This window comes from Schistocerca americana, chromosome 4 (assembly GCF_021461395.2).
Source record: "Schistocerca americana isolate TAMUIC-IGC-003095 chromosome 4, iqSchAmer2.1, whole genome shotgun sequence".
Taxonomy (NCBI): Eukaryota; Metazoa; Arthropoda; class Insecta; order Orthoptera; family Acrididae; genus Schistocerca; species Schistocerca americana.
The window spans coordinates 451,784,822-451,801,194 of record NC_060122.1 but is presented as its reverse complement, the minus strand read 5'-3'; the positions used below and the strand labels follow the sequence as shown (position 1 = coordinate 451,801,194).

At 38.2% G+C, this 16,373-nt stretch overlaps 1 protein-coding gene across 2 annotated transcripts in view; it reads right to left on the bottom strand.

Moving 5' to 3' along the window:
* Positions 1-16,373, bottom strand: part of LOC124612371 (mucosa-associated lymphoid tissue lymphoma translocation protein 1 homolog) — a 134,887-nt gene that overhangs the window by 18,458 nt on the left and 100,056 nt on the right. For both annotated transcript variants that reach the window (XM_047140537.1, XM_047140538.1), the window contains exon 10: positions 13,083-13,181. In XM_047140537.1, coding sequence (XP_046996493.1) covers positions 13,083-13,181 — 99 coding nt within the window. The remainder of the gene's footprint in view (positions 1-13,082; positions 13,182-16,373) is intronic.

Here is a 16,373-nt window from a genome sequence, read left to right as displayed (position 1 = left end):
CTATACTCGACATGCTGAAGTTGCCTACAACTAATTTTGCATTATTTGAGTATTTATGTGCTATTGACCATAGACTTTCTTTGAATGTTTCTAGAACTGCAACAGCGGAATTGGCTGATCAGTATAAATATCCAACAATTAACTTAGTTTCACCTACATTCTACAAGACGACTTCACTGTCACACTCATCTTTGACCTCAATAGACACAATATTTTTGTCAACTGCAATGAAAACTCCCCTTGCCATGGCCTCTAATCTGTCTTTCCGATACATATCCCATGACTCACTAAATATCTCAGAGCTTTCAACTTCAGGTTTCAGCTAGCTCTTTGTCTCAAGAATAATTTGAGTATGAGAACCTTTCTGGAGGGCAATAAATTCGGGAACTTTATTACGAATAGTTCGGCAGCTACAGCTTGCATTCAGTAATTTTTGTGACATACCAATGAAACTCAACAAAAGAGTATATACGCTACAAGGTCCACAGGTTAACTCTGGTGGCTGAGATTGAAACACAAGAGATCATATATCAGTACAAAAGAATTTGTGGAGAATATAACTGACAAATGTTCATGGCTATAAAAGGCAGTCCAGGGAATGTGTGTCATTCATAACATTGTGTTGACTGTAGGGATGTAACAGTGAAACATACAATAAATCACTAATTCATTACAGTCCAAATCTGTTCACAGGTGAAAACAATAAAATCAGAAACACAAAGCTATTATTAAGTGTACTTGTGTGCTATGCTGATAACTAATTAGTGTACTATTTTCATTAGTATAGTACATTAGATGTACTACACTACAAAACTGATGTATCCTCGATGGTGAGTGTTCATAAGAGACAAGGGTTTTGTTGGGAGTGCCTCACGGAAGTGTGATACGGCTGCTCTTACTCTCCATACACATAAATGATCTGATGGACAGAGTGAGCAGCAGTCTGCTTTTGATGCTGTGGTTTATGGTAAAGTGGCATTGTTGAGTGACTGTAAGGAGGATACAAGATACCTGGACATAGTTTCTCATTGGTATGATGAATGCCAAATTGCTCTACCTGTAGAAAAATGTAAGTTAATGCAGATGAGTAGGAAAAACAATTCTGTAATGTTCAGAATACAGTCACATTGATTAAATATCCAGGCATAACGCTGCAAAGCGATATTTAAGGAGATTACGTACAGTACACTAGTGTGACCCATTCTTGAGTACTCCTCGTGTGTATGGAATCTCCACAAGGTCGGATTAAAAGGAAAATATCAAAGCAACTTAGAGGCAGGTTGTTAGATTTGTTATTGGTAGGTGCAATCAACATGACAGTAATACGGAGATCCTTCATGAACTCAAGTGGGAATCCCTGGTGGGAAGTTGATGGTCTTTTTGCACAACATTATTGAGAAAGTTTAGAGAACTAGCATGTGAAGTCGGCTGCAGAGTGATTCTACTGTTACCAACATATGTTTCACATAAGGATCACAAAGGTAAGATAAGAGAAATTAGGGCTTGTACAGAGGCATATAGACAGTCGTTTTTTCTTGCCCTTTTTGAGAGTGAAACAGGAAAGGATTTTTTTTTTTTTTTTTTTTTTTTCAGAGTACTTAGAAATACTCATGTTTACTGGGAGAAATAACTGTCTACATACAGTAAGAATGTAGATTTATTTTATTACAGACAATTCTCTTACTTCCACCAAGAGTTCAGATCATTTGTATTACTGGAGGACACTTAACTATTTTGGAAAATCTAGTTATTCATAGTTTCTACTCTACATATATGTGCAACCTGATCGAGCAGGGTAATTCAGTGGACTTGCATTTGTGAGGACACTGGTTCAAACTTGCACCTTGCCATCCTGATTTAGGCTTCCTGTCATTTCCCTAAATCACTTAAGGCAAATGCCAGGATGGTTCCTTCAAAAGGGCAGGGCTGCTCTCACTCTCCATCCTTTCCTAATCCAATATTGTGCTCCATCTCTAATGATGTCAACGATACATTAAACACTAATATCCTCCTCCTCCTTTTATGTGCACAAATTGTAAAAAAATCTCTAGCACCAGGTACAGGACTCCATTCTAAACAGCAGATGATGTAAAGTTTACATGGCATGAACTTCACTTTATATCTTATTTGGTGGTTATTTATGTGGAACTTTGTTTGAACATGATAAATTTGAAGCAATAAATTTCATTAAAGGATAAATATATTAATAAAAAAATCTAAGGACAGCAAGAACAATGAAGAGGTCTCTGCAAGGCATTCAGTTACAAGCTTTATACAATGTTCTTACTGCACCACACAAAGTTATAAATGTTTTATTAGCGCTTGCTGTTCTTTCTGATCAAAGGTTTCAACTGGAGGCTCTCCATGTCCTGTTCTGAGCATCTTCCCTTATCTGTCTGTCCTCTTTTAATGCCGTCATCATTCCAGTTCTCTTCTTCTCATTCCTTGCTCTTTGCCTTCAATAATTCTTTGTTGTAGTATTTGTCCTGGCCAATATTTTTTCTAATTCTAATCACTTCAATAATGTTCTTTCTTCCCCCATTTTCTTCTTTCTTAAGTCTGTTAGGCCACTTCACCTTATGCATTCTTGTCCACAGCCACATTTCAAAACTTTCGAAATACCTTTATTCTTTCTTTTCAGTGGTTCATGATTCATTGCTACATAACACTACACTCCTGACATAATATTTTAACAACTCTTTCTCCAGTTGCCCTGGAATTCTTTTGTACATTAGTAGCAATTCTTTCATAGGTCAGTAACTGCTTCACCTGCTTCCTACTCCTTATTTCTTCTGTGCAGCTTTGATTCCTTGTTGTTAGCCTTCCCAGGTAAAGAAAGGCTTCTTCTTCTTCTTCTTCGCGGATGGATCACTTAGGACCACGCGTAATCAACATTTGTTGGCCTTCCTTTTCGCCCAATATTCCTTCATAAACAACGAATGGCCTAGCTTTCGATGCGTAGACCACAGATGTCGGTTAGTTTTTCTCTCTTCTTCCTCAAAACCCCGTGTGTTTGTGATTTTTCTGATTTCATTTCTATCGTGTAGATTTGGAGACCCTAATTCTCTCAGATCTTTTTCTGTCTGTTTGTACCAGTTTGGTCTTGTAGTTTTGTTCTTTAAAAATGTATGGATTTTGTGCGTTAACCTGTTTGAGGCCATTCTTTCTAAATGCCCCATGAATTGGATTCTTCTCATGTGCATTGTGTCTGTTATTTTGGAGATATTTTTATATATTTCGCCATTGGGCTTTGGATAATGCACACCATCTTTAGTTCTTGGTCCTAGGATTTTCCTCATTATTTTACGTTCTTTCACTTCTAATTCCTCTTTTAGTGTTCTGTGTTGAAGGTTTAGTGTCTCAGATGCGTAGAGAGCTTCGGGTTTAATTACTGTTGTGTAGTGTCATATTTTGCAGTTCCACGAGAGACTCTTTTTGTTGTAAATGTTTTTTGTTAACTGGAACGCCGTCTCCATTTTCTGGACTCTTGATCTGACAGATTTCTTTTCATTACAATTTTCTGCAATCCATTCACCTAAATATTTAAATTCTTTTACTTGAGAGATGTAGTTATTACCAATTTTGAGATCAGAAGGTGCATCTTTGATGTCAGTCATAAATTTTGTTTTTTCAAATGAAATTTGTAATCCTATTTTTGCTGCCTGCTCTTATAATAATTCTAGCTGCTTCTGTGCATCAGTAATGTCTTGTGCGATCAGTGCCATGTCATCAGCAAATGCTAAACAGCCTAATTCTATGCCCTTACATCTTGGTGCCAGTCCGTGTGCTGGTGCACCTGCTTTTCTCCATTCTCTAACAACTTTTTCAAGAGCACAATTGAAGAGCACTGGGGACAGTACATCCCCTTGTTGTACTCCTGTGCCTATTTCAAATTCTGTGCTCAATTCTCCCATAAATTGTACTTTGGATTTGGTCTCCGTGAGTGTTTCTTTTATGATGTTTGTTGTCTTTTGATCTAGTCCAAATTCTGCCAAAAAGGGATTCTCGGTCTATACTGTCATATGCTTTTATAAAGTCGACAACAAAGGCTTTTACTTGTTTTATAATCTTTTTTCCATCCAGGAATATGTCAACTAGAGCTTCCTTGTTGCTTATTCTCATCACATTTTTCTTTTATATGTTTATCTTCCTTCCATACTCCTTATCCCTTCTTGCAATACTCTTCAGCATCTTCTATAGCTCCTCTTCTGAATGCTAGCATTGCGATCACCTATGTATTTTATAGTCTTTATCCTTCTGCCTCCAATTACAATGCCTCTTGCATTCTCTATGGCCTTTCCTATCAGTTATTCTCCATATACACTATACTAAGTATCCGGTCACATGGCTGAAAATGACTTAAAAGTTCGTGGTGCCCTCCATCGGTAATGATGGAATTCAATATGATGTTGGCCCACCCTTAGCCTCGATGACAGCTTCCACTCTTGCAGGCATACGTTCAATCAGGTGCTGGAAGGTTTCTTGGGGAATGGTAGCCCATTCTTCACAGAGTGCTGCACTGAAGAGAGGTATCAATGTTGGTTGGTGTGACCTGGCACAAAGTTGGCGTTCCAAAACATCCCAAAGGTGTTCTATGGGATTCAAGTCAGGACACTGTGCAGGCCAGTCCATTACAGAAATGTTATTGTCATGTAACCAGAGGCCGTGCGTTATGAACAAGTGCTCGATTGTGTTGACGGATGCAGTCGCCATCCCCATATTGCTTTTCAACAGTGGGAAGCAAGAAGGTGCTTAAAACATCAATGTAGGCCTGTGCTGTGATAGTGTCACACAAAACAAGAAGGGGTGCAAGCCCCTTCCATGAAAAACACAACCACACCATAACACCACTGCCTCCGAATTTTACTGTTGGCAGATGACGTTCACCAGGCATTCACCATAACCACACCCTGCCATTGGATCGCCTGTGTGTACTGTGATTCATCACTCCACACAACGTTTTTCCACTGTTCGATCGTCCAATGTTTACGCTCCTTACACCAAGTGAGGTGTGGTTTGGCTTTTACCGGCATGATGTGTGGCTTATGAGCATCCGCTCGACCATGAAATCCAAGTTATCTCACCTCCCACCTAACTGTCATAGTACTTGCAGTGGATCCTGATGCAGTTTGGAATTCCTGTGTGATGGTCTGGATACATGTCTGCCTATTACACATTATGACCCTCTTCAACTGTCAGCAGTCTTTGTCAGTCAACAGACGAGGTCGGCCGGTACACTTTTGAGCTGTACATGTCCCTTCACGTTTCCACTTCACTATCATGTCAGAAACAATGGACCTAGGGCTGTTTAGGAGTGTGAAAATCTCTCGTACAGACATAAGACACAAGTGACACCCAATCACCTGACCACGCTCAAAGTCTGCTAGTTCTGCCGAATGCCCCATTCTGCTCTCTCACGATGTCTAATGACTACTGAGGTAGCTGATATGGAGTGCTTGGCAGTAGGTGGCAGCACAATGCACCAATATGAAAAACATATGTCTCTGGGGTTTCCAGATACTTTCGATCACATAGTTTATGTTGAATAGCTTCAGTGACACCGAGGATTTTTGCTTTACATTTGTCCCGATGCTCATTTCTTCAGTTCACTCATTCCCTACTCTGTCACTTTTTGCTTTGTATACATTTCCTTCATAAATCTGTCTTTCCAGTCAATACCCACATATTTTAAAATTCTCAGGTATATACTCCAGTTGACTCTTGCTGAGTTACATAAAAAATCCAGGGCAACAGACAAAATATTAGTGTCCCCTTAAAAGTCCTGTCTTCATACCCACATTATAAAAACAGCAAATTAGTCAACTTTTTATTCTCGCTTGGGTTATTTGGAGTATTGCAGCTGTGCCATAAATATAGTGAAACTATCAACAACTGTGTGATTGAAACAAGAGTAGCTGATATGCTACAATCTACGAATGAAGAGGAAATACTTTTCTGATGTGAACTGTTGGTACATTTTCTTCCTACTCATTATGTTTCTAACAATTAATTACTGTATGTTTGATGCATATACATACGTCTGTGAAAATTTTGTCTGTATCAAAATAGGACACGCATGAGCTGAATACTGTTGAATACATTGTAACAGATTATATGCTAGTACCTAGGCCTGGAAATTTGTTTCTCTTGAGAATTATAGCTCAATTCTTGAACATCTTGAGAAATGTTGAACGGCAGTACCATCTCTTGACTAGGACATACAAATCAATGTACTGTTAATGTAAGAATTATCCTCTATGAGTGGGGCTCTCAGATAAGGCTTGAATCAGTTACATACAACTTTAGTTAACCTACGTGTCAGTCAGCACCATCTGTCGCAGTCTCTGACATGTTAACTACAGAAAAAAAAAGAAAAAAAAAAAAGAAAAAAAAGATCAGACACTTGTGACATGGCTTTAGCTGGTTGCATTTCTAGCTGATCTATCCGAACAGCTGTCATAAGTTAGATTATGGATGTGGGTCAGTCCTTGTTTTGGAGGTGCATAATAATTTGGGCTGGAATCAGAGACTCGAGTTTCACTTAGGGAATAATGGCCAACTTGAAGTCCTGACATACAGAAGGAAAACATGTGTGACTGCAGGGGAGTGAGAGAAAATTTCATGAAATACTGTGCCACACAACTTATGATGGCTTGCTGAGTACAGATGTAGATGAAAACAATTTTACCTTCTAACAGGCAACTGAAGACACTTCACTGAATATCTGTAGCCCATCTTACAGCCCTACACTAAAAACAATAGTATCACAAAAAATGATTCCAGAAGACTGGGGCAAAATATCGGCAGTATTTAGTCACAATTCTAGATTTTCAGACTTCTTTGTTGGTTGATATTGTCACAGCAATTAATGCCCAGTGACTATAATCAATTTGCCTTCAGGCCAGAGCACTTTTTGAAATGTTTCTAGATACAATCAATAATTATTAGCAGGGAATTTGATCATAAGAACTGTTAAAATAAAACTCTAAGAATCTGAATACATTTTTCACTTCTAAAATAGATTACCACTGAAAGTTTTATTTTATGTGATGGAATATTTCATTTTTATATGTGAATTAAATATTACAGGATGTACAGTCTGAGACACACATTCTTGTTAACACAATGATTCATCTTCGAAACAAGTTCCAAATCTCAGTTGATGCATGACTGCTGGTGAGTCATGCCCACTGCACTCTGACGTAAGGAATTAATATACTGGTCACAAATATAATATTGAAACTTATTTTCTAGGATATATGTGATATGTTCTCAAGCCTTTGATTTCTTATTCACTGCCATCAATATGCACTAAAAGCATTGAGTTTAGAATTGCTCTCTTCTATTCCTAGAAAATGAGTGTTATGGCTAAAATGAAATGTCCAAATTTTCCTCATGTATTCTTGGCATTGCACTTGATGGCATGTATGTTACTTGCTGCAAAGCAAGGGCAGCACCTCAATTTGTATCTCAGCTGCTGGCCCTATCCACAAGAGTCTGAGCCTGTTATTTCCCTTCAGTCTTTCAGAGTGCCACGGAATTGTGGCAGGTTTACATTCCTGAGGGTCTCATGAAGCATGCTTTATAAGAACTGCAATCAGAAGTTGTCTTCTATCTCAAAATACATGCGCTCATTTTCCCACCCTTACAAGCACCTGAGAGAGAGAAGCATATTTGTTTTAAAAAAAGACTTGAATCTTGTCAATGATAAAATCACTGCATTCTTTCGAGTGGAATTAATGACTCCCATGTGTTCCTGCTACAGGATGCTGTGCAGTACGGAAAAGATTTCAATGCAGTGTCAAAGCGACGGATTTACATATCCTCGCATGGCCAAACCGCTGTCTCCCAAGCTAGTTCCACTGACAAGTTGATTTCCTTGCGACTACCACAATGCAGATTAGAAGATAGTGAGAACTCGGATGTGGAATCACCAGTCAAATTATCAACATTCCTTCAAATGTTGGCAAATGCAGACTTGCCCTCTGAACGAACAGTACGCCATTAATGGAAAAGATAAAGACAAAGGAATACTGATGGGGAAAAAATCGCAACAACAAAAAATAATTAATACAGAGTAATGAAATTTTAGGGATACATTTGTCTAGGATATATATTATGTGATTAATATTGCAAGATCACAGGTTAATGTAAGTGCAAATGTGAAATGCTGGTACATTAACAACCAGTGTAGGTGCCAAAATGCAAGCATGCAAACGTGCATGCTTTGCATTGTATAGGTGCTGCATGTCAGTTTGTGGGATGGAGTTCCATGTCTGTTGCACTTGGTTGGTCAACACAGGGATGGTTAATGCTGGTTGTGATTGGTAGTAGAATCGTTATCCGATGATGTCCGATATGAACTCGATTGGAGACAGATCTGGTGATTGAACAGGCCAAGACAACATATCTATACACAGTAGAGCATGTTGGGTTACAACAGCAGCATGTTGGCAAGTGTTTTTCTGTTGGAAAACACCCCCTGAATGCTCTTCATTAATGGCCGCATGACAAGTCAAATCTGTTCGAGTCTAAAGTCAAGCGCTGGCATGCCAGTCGGAAATGATAGAGCAGAGAGGGCTGTGAAGAAGACATCAGCCAAGAGCACACTGACCGACCCCTCTCTAGGATGACAACACGACAGCAGTGTCCTCTAGGTGAAGAGAACATAAGCTTCAAGGCCAGCGACCTATAGAAGCATCCACTGTATTACCTCACTTGTATCGGAATCATTACTCTTAAGTACACTAATTACTATAACTCACGAATTGGTTCCACAACTTCATTATTAATTTCTACAATTTTCTTTTCAACACAGTGATTGTACATTATTTGGGCCATGTTGTTGTTGTTGTTGAGAAAATGAATTCATTATGTTGGATTTCATATTTTATCATTAGTCTGACACTTCCCAAGCATCTATAACTGCACGATGTATTAGCAGACAATTCATGCAGATTCCAGGATACTGGCTTTCTGCTCTCTACAGTACAAAGGGTTGCTGAAAGTCACAAGGGAATTATTTTTACTGAGGAAGAAAATACAGCAACATAAATCTGTAATTCAAAACATAATTGAAACCACATTTCAGTGGCTACTCCTGCTAGAAGCTATTTGAATATTTTCATTCTGTGAGCCTAGATCCCCTTTGGCAGAACATCAAACAATGTTTCTTGCAATTAAGTCTCAATCACATCAAACCTAATTTTTATACTTTTCTCGCAGATTAAGAGAAACTATATTATGGTAGCCAAAGGCAATGGCTTGATAAATGGCAAAATATAAAAACAGAAGAATAAAAATATGGCTTGCTATGCTTTTTGTAATCTAAATGAGGGTTTCAGAATTAAGGTTCAGGTCTCTCTGATACTGAAACTTTACAATCAATGTGTATTACCAGGTTTGACATATGAGAGTGAGAAATGTACTTTTAATGCAGAGACAATTCAAAACTGAGGGGTCCTCAGTGGGCAGGAGAAAGATGCCGTCTAGGAATCGTGAGGAGACACACAAAACAACTGGATTAGAGAACAGGACATATACGCAGGCAAATCATGGAAGTTATTTTGTGATCTTTTAAGAGAAGAGAGAAGTCCAAGACAATACTCTCATGGAAGATGGATGCTTATGGCTGACAGACTGTAATGCAGGGAGAATTTTGGGAAATCTTTTAAATGCTGTTACTGACAGAATTGTTATTGATTTGTAGCATTCTTAAAATAATTCAAAATGGTCTCATCATGTAACATTCCTTAATTGTTTGCTAAATTTTGTTTTCTTTTCATTTAAATCATCAGAAATTGTTAATTGAGTCTGTGCAGAATTATGTGGTACATTACATTTGAGACCCCAAAGTATACATTACCACAAAGATAAAGTGCTATCATGAGCAGGTTCTGTAGACTAGATTAACAATGAACCATGATTAATGATATGTGGCTTACATTATTTATTTAGAGCATTTGTCATTCTCTACTTGGGCTTAAAAAGGGCTGTCAGTCAGTTTATTACTATTTGCCAAACTTTTATTAATGCTGGCTTTCTTAGTTCTGATTTGGCAGAATTCGAGAGAATTCAAGTTGACACATCCAGCCACTACCAGTCTAAAAGATCAAACAATAAAAGTAGTGAGTGTTACAATGTAGTAACTATACATGAACATCATGTTATGCTGTTTGTTTTTAAATGAGTGATGGTGAAATTGTGACACCAGCAAAAAGTGATACTTTTTACTTATTATGTTCATGAAATGTTGAAGTGTCTGTGTCACATATACTTCCCTAAATGTTTGTTACTGTACACTACTCATCTTACCATGGCAGCTTGAGTGTGCTTGGTATATCTTATTTCCATGGCTCCTTTCACACAGTTATGAGAGGTAGTCAAAGGTAAACTGAACACCCACCACAATGGAACCAAGAAAAATGATCACCACATGCTTTAAGAGATTTATCCCACTGGGAGATGAGATGGTCAATTCCAGTTTCATAGAAAGCGGTTTGCAGCTGATGGATTCACAACAGCACCCACTATTTCAGTTCCTTGTCTGACAGAAACCGATGTCCATGCAGCTTTTTCTTCCACACGGGAGAGATCCAGAAAGTACGGATGATGTTGCAATGTTTCCTAACCAAATCACTTAAGTGTAGCCTGTGTCCGATTGGCAGGGTGGGGGCAGGTTTATCGTGCATCAAGGAGAGTCTGTCTGACAGCATTACTGGACGTTTTGGCTCTACAGCACATCACTGTTTGTGGAAAGAATTTTCACAGCGCTGCACACTGATTGTGGTTCCATACTATAGGAACCCATGAGCAGTGTGTGCCCGCTGTGTTGGAGGAGGAGAAATTGTGTGAACAGCCTTTGATTTCTTTGCAGGGGGAAATGTGGGATGTTCCCACTGTTGGCTCTGCTGTTGGGCAGAGTCATCCTGTTGCACGGTAATGCCCGTTCCCACATTGCCAACTGGACGAAGTCTATGATTCAGCAATTTGGTTGGGAAACGAAAGTTCTCTATACAGCTTAGATCTTTCACAATGTGATTTTCACATCTTTAGTGACCTGGAGAAAGACTTGTGGACACCAGCTTCAGTCGGACAAGGAAGTGCAAGAGCGAGTGCAGTTGTAGATCTGTCAGTGGCTGGCTGCATTCCATGAAGCAGGAATTGATTGGCTCTTTTCCCAGTGAATAAATGTGTGGTGAATACTTTTGAATGGAACCAGTCCATGGTCCCACTGTGGCAGGTGTTCAGTTTTAATTTGACTGACTCTTATATGCTGGTGAGCAAGAAAGTTTGACCATAATACAGTTTCTCTTAATCTGCGAGAAAACTATAAAAATATGTCCATCTTTGAAGGACAAAAATTATTAGGTTTGATGGGATTGAGCCTTAATTGCAAGGAACATTGTTTCACATTCTGCTAAAGGGGATCTAGGTTCACAGAATGTAAATATTCAAATAGCTTCTAGCAGGAGTAGCTGCTGAAATGTGGTTTCAATTATGCTTCGAATTACTGGTGATTTATGTTGCTGTATTTTCTTCTTCAGTAAAAATAATTCTGCTCTCTACAGAACAAAGGGTTGCTGAATTCACAAGGGAATTATAATAAAAAAAAAATAAAAAAAAGAAGAAAGACATGTTGAGAGGTTGGTGGAAAAAAATAAATCAGTGCGCTGTGTTTTGCAACTCAAATATTGAGGGTATAATCACTCAGTATTTTATTGGAGTTAAATAAAATCAGTATTAAAGACTGCAGATGATGCAATCGTCTTTTTCTAAGAGAGAGAGAGAGAGGGAGAGGGAGAGGGAGGGTTAAACATACATTCATTCATGCACTCCACAGACTGAAAAAATGTCCATGACAAAATTCCATCTAAATCTGGGAACAGAGTGTTTCAAACAACATGTTGCAAACAAACACACAAATGTACAGTGAGAAGGAAAATCACATATAGTTCATCAGAATTGTTGCAAATAATACTTGAAGTAAATTTCACATAAATGTAGATGTGGATTTTGAAGAAATTACACTCTCATGAACATGGATGGGAACGGAAAATGGCTGAGGCATTTTTGGATGACCAATGCTAACAGTTGCCTAAAGTGATTGAGGGAAACCACAAAATACTAGAATTAGAGTTGTTGGGCAGGGATTGTAATCTTACTCCTGTAGAACAACAGATAGTGTCTTAACCAATGCCCTATTTTGCCCAACACATACAGTCTGAGCAAAAATCGAAGCATAACAATAAACTTGTACCACGTACAGTTCCAATGTTTAAGTATTAAACTCTGCACACCTCAAAGAAAACCCTAAATAAAATCAAACATTTTGTAAAAAAGAAGATACATAAAGAAGTACATGTATTTTAATCTTTACTAGATGAAACATAGCAAAGAAAGATGGGAGGGGAAATCATATTTATTTTATCACAGAGTTCAACAAAATAAAGAACACTCAGCACTCAATAACTATTTAAATTACCATAAAAATGACAACAACTAAAAAAGTCGAGAATGATAAGGCGTTTCGAAAACCTGCATAGATATACAGTTACAGAGTCCCAGCATTCAGGAAGCTATCAACGTTAAGAGTCAAACCACATTGGTGGATTGTCATACTAAAACTGAGTATACCCAAAAACCATTTGTCAAAAGTGTAACATATCCTACAGGGTGTTATCTGGCCTGGCTCATTCAGCAGTCATGCTTTGTATACTTTCGACAAACATCTTTTGGGTGTACTCAGTTTTAGTATGACAACCCACCAATATGATTTGACTTTTAATGTGGATAACATCCCGAAAAATCGGAGTCCATAATCGTCTATATACATACTAAGAATATAACCATTATAAACCTGAAAATGCGTCTACACTGATGTGAGACTGGTAGCTGCAGATAAAGCACCATCATAGGGCTATGCAGCTTTTGTAAGCACCTCATCATTCTTTACTTTTTTACTTGTTATAACTTTTATGATTAATGCAGCCATAACATAGCACACATTAAACACATTAGTTAGCAGTCAGATCTACATTTTTCTGTAATGTATTATTGTATGATTTTTTGTTTTCACATACCAATAACTGGATCTGTTAAAAAGTATGGTTTTGAAGTGTTGTAGTACACAGATGGCATCATTCTGTCAGCAGCATCAGAAGGCTCATTGTTCTCAAATTCTAGAAAAACAAAAAGAGACACAATTTTTTTTGTAGGTCTGGGATACAATGAATTAAAATTTAGACAAAATCTGAACTAGTGAATAGTATTATACTTTGTAGAGTACACACTCTGTGGTTACCAGCTTCAGCCAGAGAAAACAGGGCAGTGCCGATGGCTCAATAGTTCTGAGATTTCAGAAACTGAAAGCCAAAGGAAATGCAGATAAGAATAATAATACAGGATGACAATTATTGAACTATATGAAATAAAATTGTCTTAATTTCTGAATGGTTTACATTGGGACATTCAAACTGCACAGTTGGTCATGGGGCATGATGGGAATTAGTATGCACAGTATGGTTTTGTACAGCAACGAAGTCCGCTTTCATTTGGATGGGTTCGTCAATAAGCAAAACTGTCACATTTGGCGGCTGAGAATCTGCATTTCATTATTGAGAAGTCTCTTCATCCTCAATAGGTGACTGTGTGGTGTGCAATGTCCAGTCACAGAATAATTGGTGTGATATTCCTTGATGGCATGGATCGTGACTACCAAACGGTACCTGAAGGTTTTGGAAGACAATTTCATCCCCATTATCCAACGTGACCCTGATTTCCACAAGATATGGTTCATGCAAGATGGAGCTTGACCCCATCAAAGCAGGAGTAGGTTTGATGTCCTGGCAGGGACTGCATTCTATCTCTGGGATACGAAGAGGCCACTGGCATGGCCCTCGATTGGCCACCTTATTCTCCGGTTCTGAACACATGTAACCCTTTTTGTGGGGCTATATTAAAGACAAGGTGTACAGTAATACTTCCAAAACCATTGCTGAGCTGCAAACAGCCACTGAAGAGGTCACTGATAGCATCGATGCTCAAGCACTTCAGCGGGCCATGCAGAATTTCACTATTTGTCCGTGCCACATCATCGCCAATGATGGCAGGCATATCGAACTTGACATAACCTAAATGCGAATATTTATAGTGATGTTTATATGTTGACTAAAGTGTGTGCATGTCGCAGTTTGAAACTAATTTACTTTTTTTTTTTATTTAGTTCAATAATTGTCACTCTGTATACCACAAAACACATATTGACTTTGGGTGAATCTCGTACATGTTCTCTGTGTGAGTTCTGTAAGCCTCAAATTCAAACACTGTGTGTGTTATCACTATCAATAGCATTCTAAAGCTCATCGGAAAATGCCACACTTTTGCATTTGTTTTCATGAGGTAGAGCCTATAACAGCGGCAACTTGTTTGGTTTCATAACCAACCAACGTCTACAAACATGCCAAATTGTTGTTGTAGGCAATTGTAACAGTTTTATGAGACTACAATGGAAAGCAGTTTGAATTTGAAAACATTTTCCCAGAAACACATGGGTGGCCAAGACCCATTTCTTTACACACACGTCCTGTGTCTACAGACTGTTGACACCAATCTCCGAATGTTTCATCCGGAGAATGCACTGTAATCAAATTTGAGAACACAAATTATTTCTGCTATGGAGTAGCCATTTTGCAACATGTGATGGCAACCATGTGAACAAAGGACATCCGACATCTAGTGGCAATGAATATAAACTAGACAATTTATCCATTCCTCCAATAGCTGAGCTGTGGCACAGCATTCGTTACTTATGACAACATAATACTTTGTAATATACATATTCAATTTGAAACAACATGTATTTCTGCATTCTCGCGGTGGCCATGAAATTTTACTTGTATGTGTCACAAGACTGCCTGTAGAGACAGTTGATTTCAAGCTCCAGAGTGTTTGATACCTTACAGCTTCATGACACTTGGGGCAAGGTTGATATGCAATTAAATATTTTGTTGCAAACTAACAATCTAAGTGTTTTATACGTTAGTATTTTGGGGGAAATTGTATTTGTAATGGAAGATTATACACCTCAATATTTCACGTGCTGCATGAGCGATAGCAATATCTGTAGCTTTGCTATTCCTACACTGGAATTACATAACAGCAGTGTCAATAGCTGCCACCCACACTGGAAAGTTTCAAAAATGGAGAATTCAGGATTAAATCTAATTGAATGGCTCAAAAGGTAGATATCCTAAAAGGTGATGTTAAAAACTACTGGGAGATAATGCTGCATAAAAATTCTACATTTGCACGTCCTCCCTCCGAAAGCCCACAAGAGAGGAGCATGAAGAGGAGCTAAGATTTGGCAATGCCATTGCAAATATTTAGCAACTCTGTGATGGTGCATTTACTTACATATAAGGTACTCAATTGTACCGATAAATGCACTAGGTATTCCCTTCCCACTTCTGTGACTCATACTAGACAATCTTCATGAAAAATGAGTCACTGGAATACAAAATTTAATTTTTGAAGTCCAGGAATGCCATTCTTCACACAAGTAAAAACTGTTCTTACCTTTAATGTTGTGTTATGAGGCTCAGTGACCACTATTGCTATTAGAGATACCTGCCGCTGGCCGTGTCTCATTAGCTCATTGGCTCCCCAGGTGTCTGGTGATGTAAGGGGGGTATAAACTAACCCCATTGGAGATCAGTGCACTGAAAGTTCTTATTTTTCATTTTATTTAATGAAGCTGCAAATTGCTAGAAGGAATTCTTTAATGAAATCTGAAGAAAATCTTTGCACATTAAGGCTTCTTGCAAGCTTGACTTAATAAGCTGTGTTAGTGGTCATAGATGTCTGCTTTGTGAATACCAAGCTGCTTCACCATACAAATGTCTCTGAACAGGTGATACAGTCAGACTGACTACCTTAAATATAACTTTTGATCAGTGTTAAGTTCTCCATGAATCCAGACAGGGATCTCCAAACGTTCAATGTGTGTGCACTGCAATAGAGAATCCACTGGAAGGTATTCACATAGCTTATCACATACATTTACCATAAGGAACCAAACAACAGTGAAACACGACTCTGCACTCACTGCTCACTGTAGATTTACAGAAACATACGAATTCCCTACAAAAAAAAAAAAATTACATCTAGAATCACCTTTAAGGGGACACAGTCGCGAGGGAACTCCCATAAGGAATCAATGCTACAACAAGCAAACGTCAGGTACACTTTCTGAAGTAACTAATGGAGATAAAGACCTGAAACTTTTACAGTGTACAGCTGAAAAATCATTCTCAAATCACATAAAAAATGGTTAATGTATTTTATATATTTCATGAGTAATCAGTTTTTTGTTA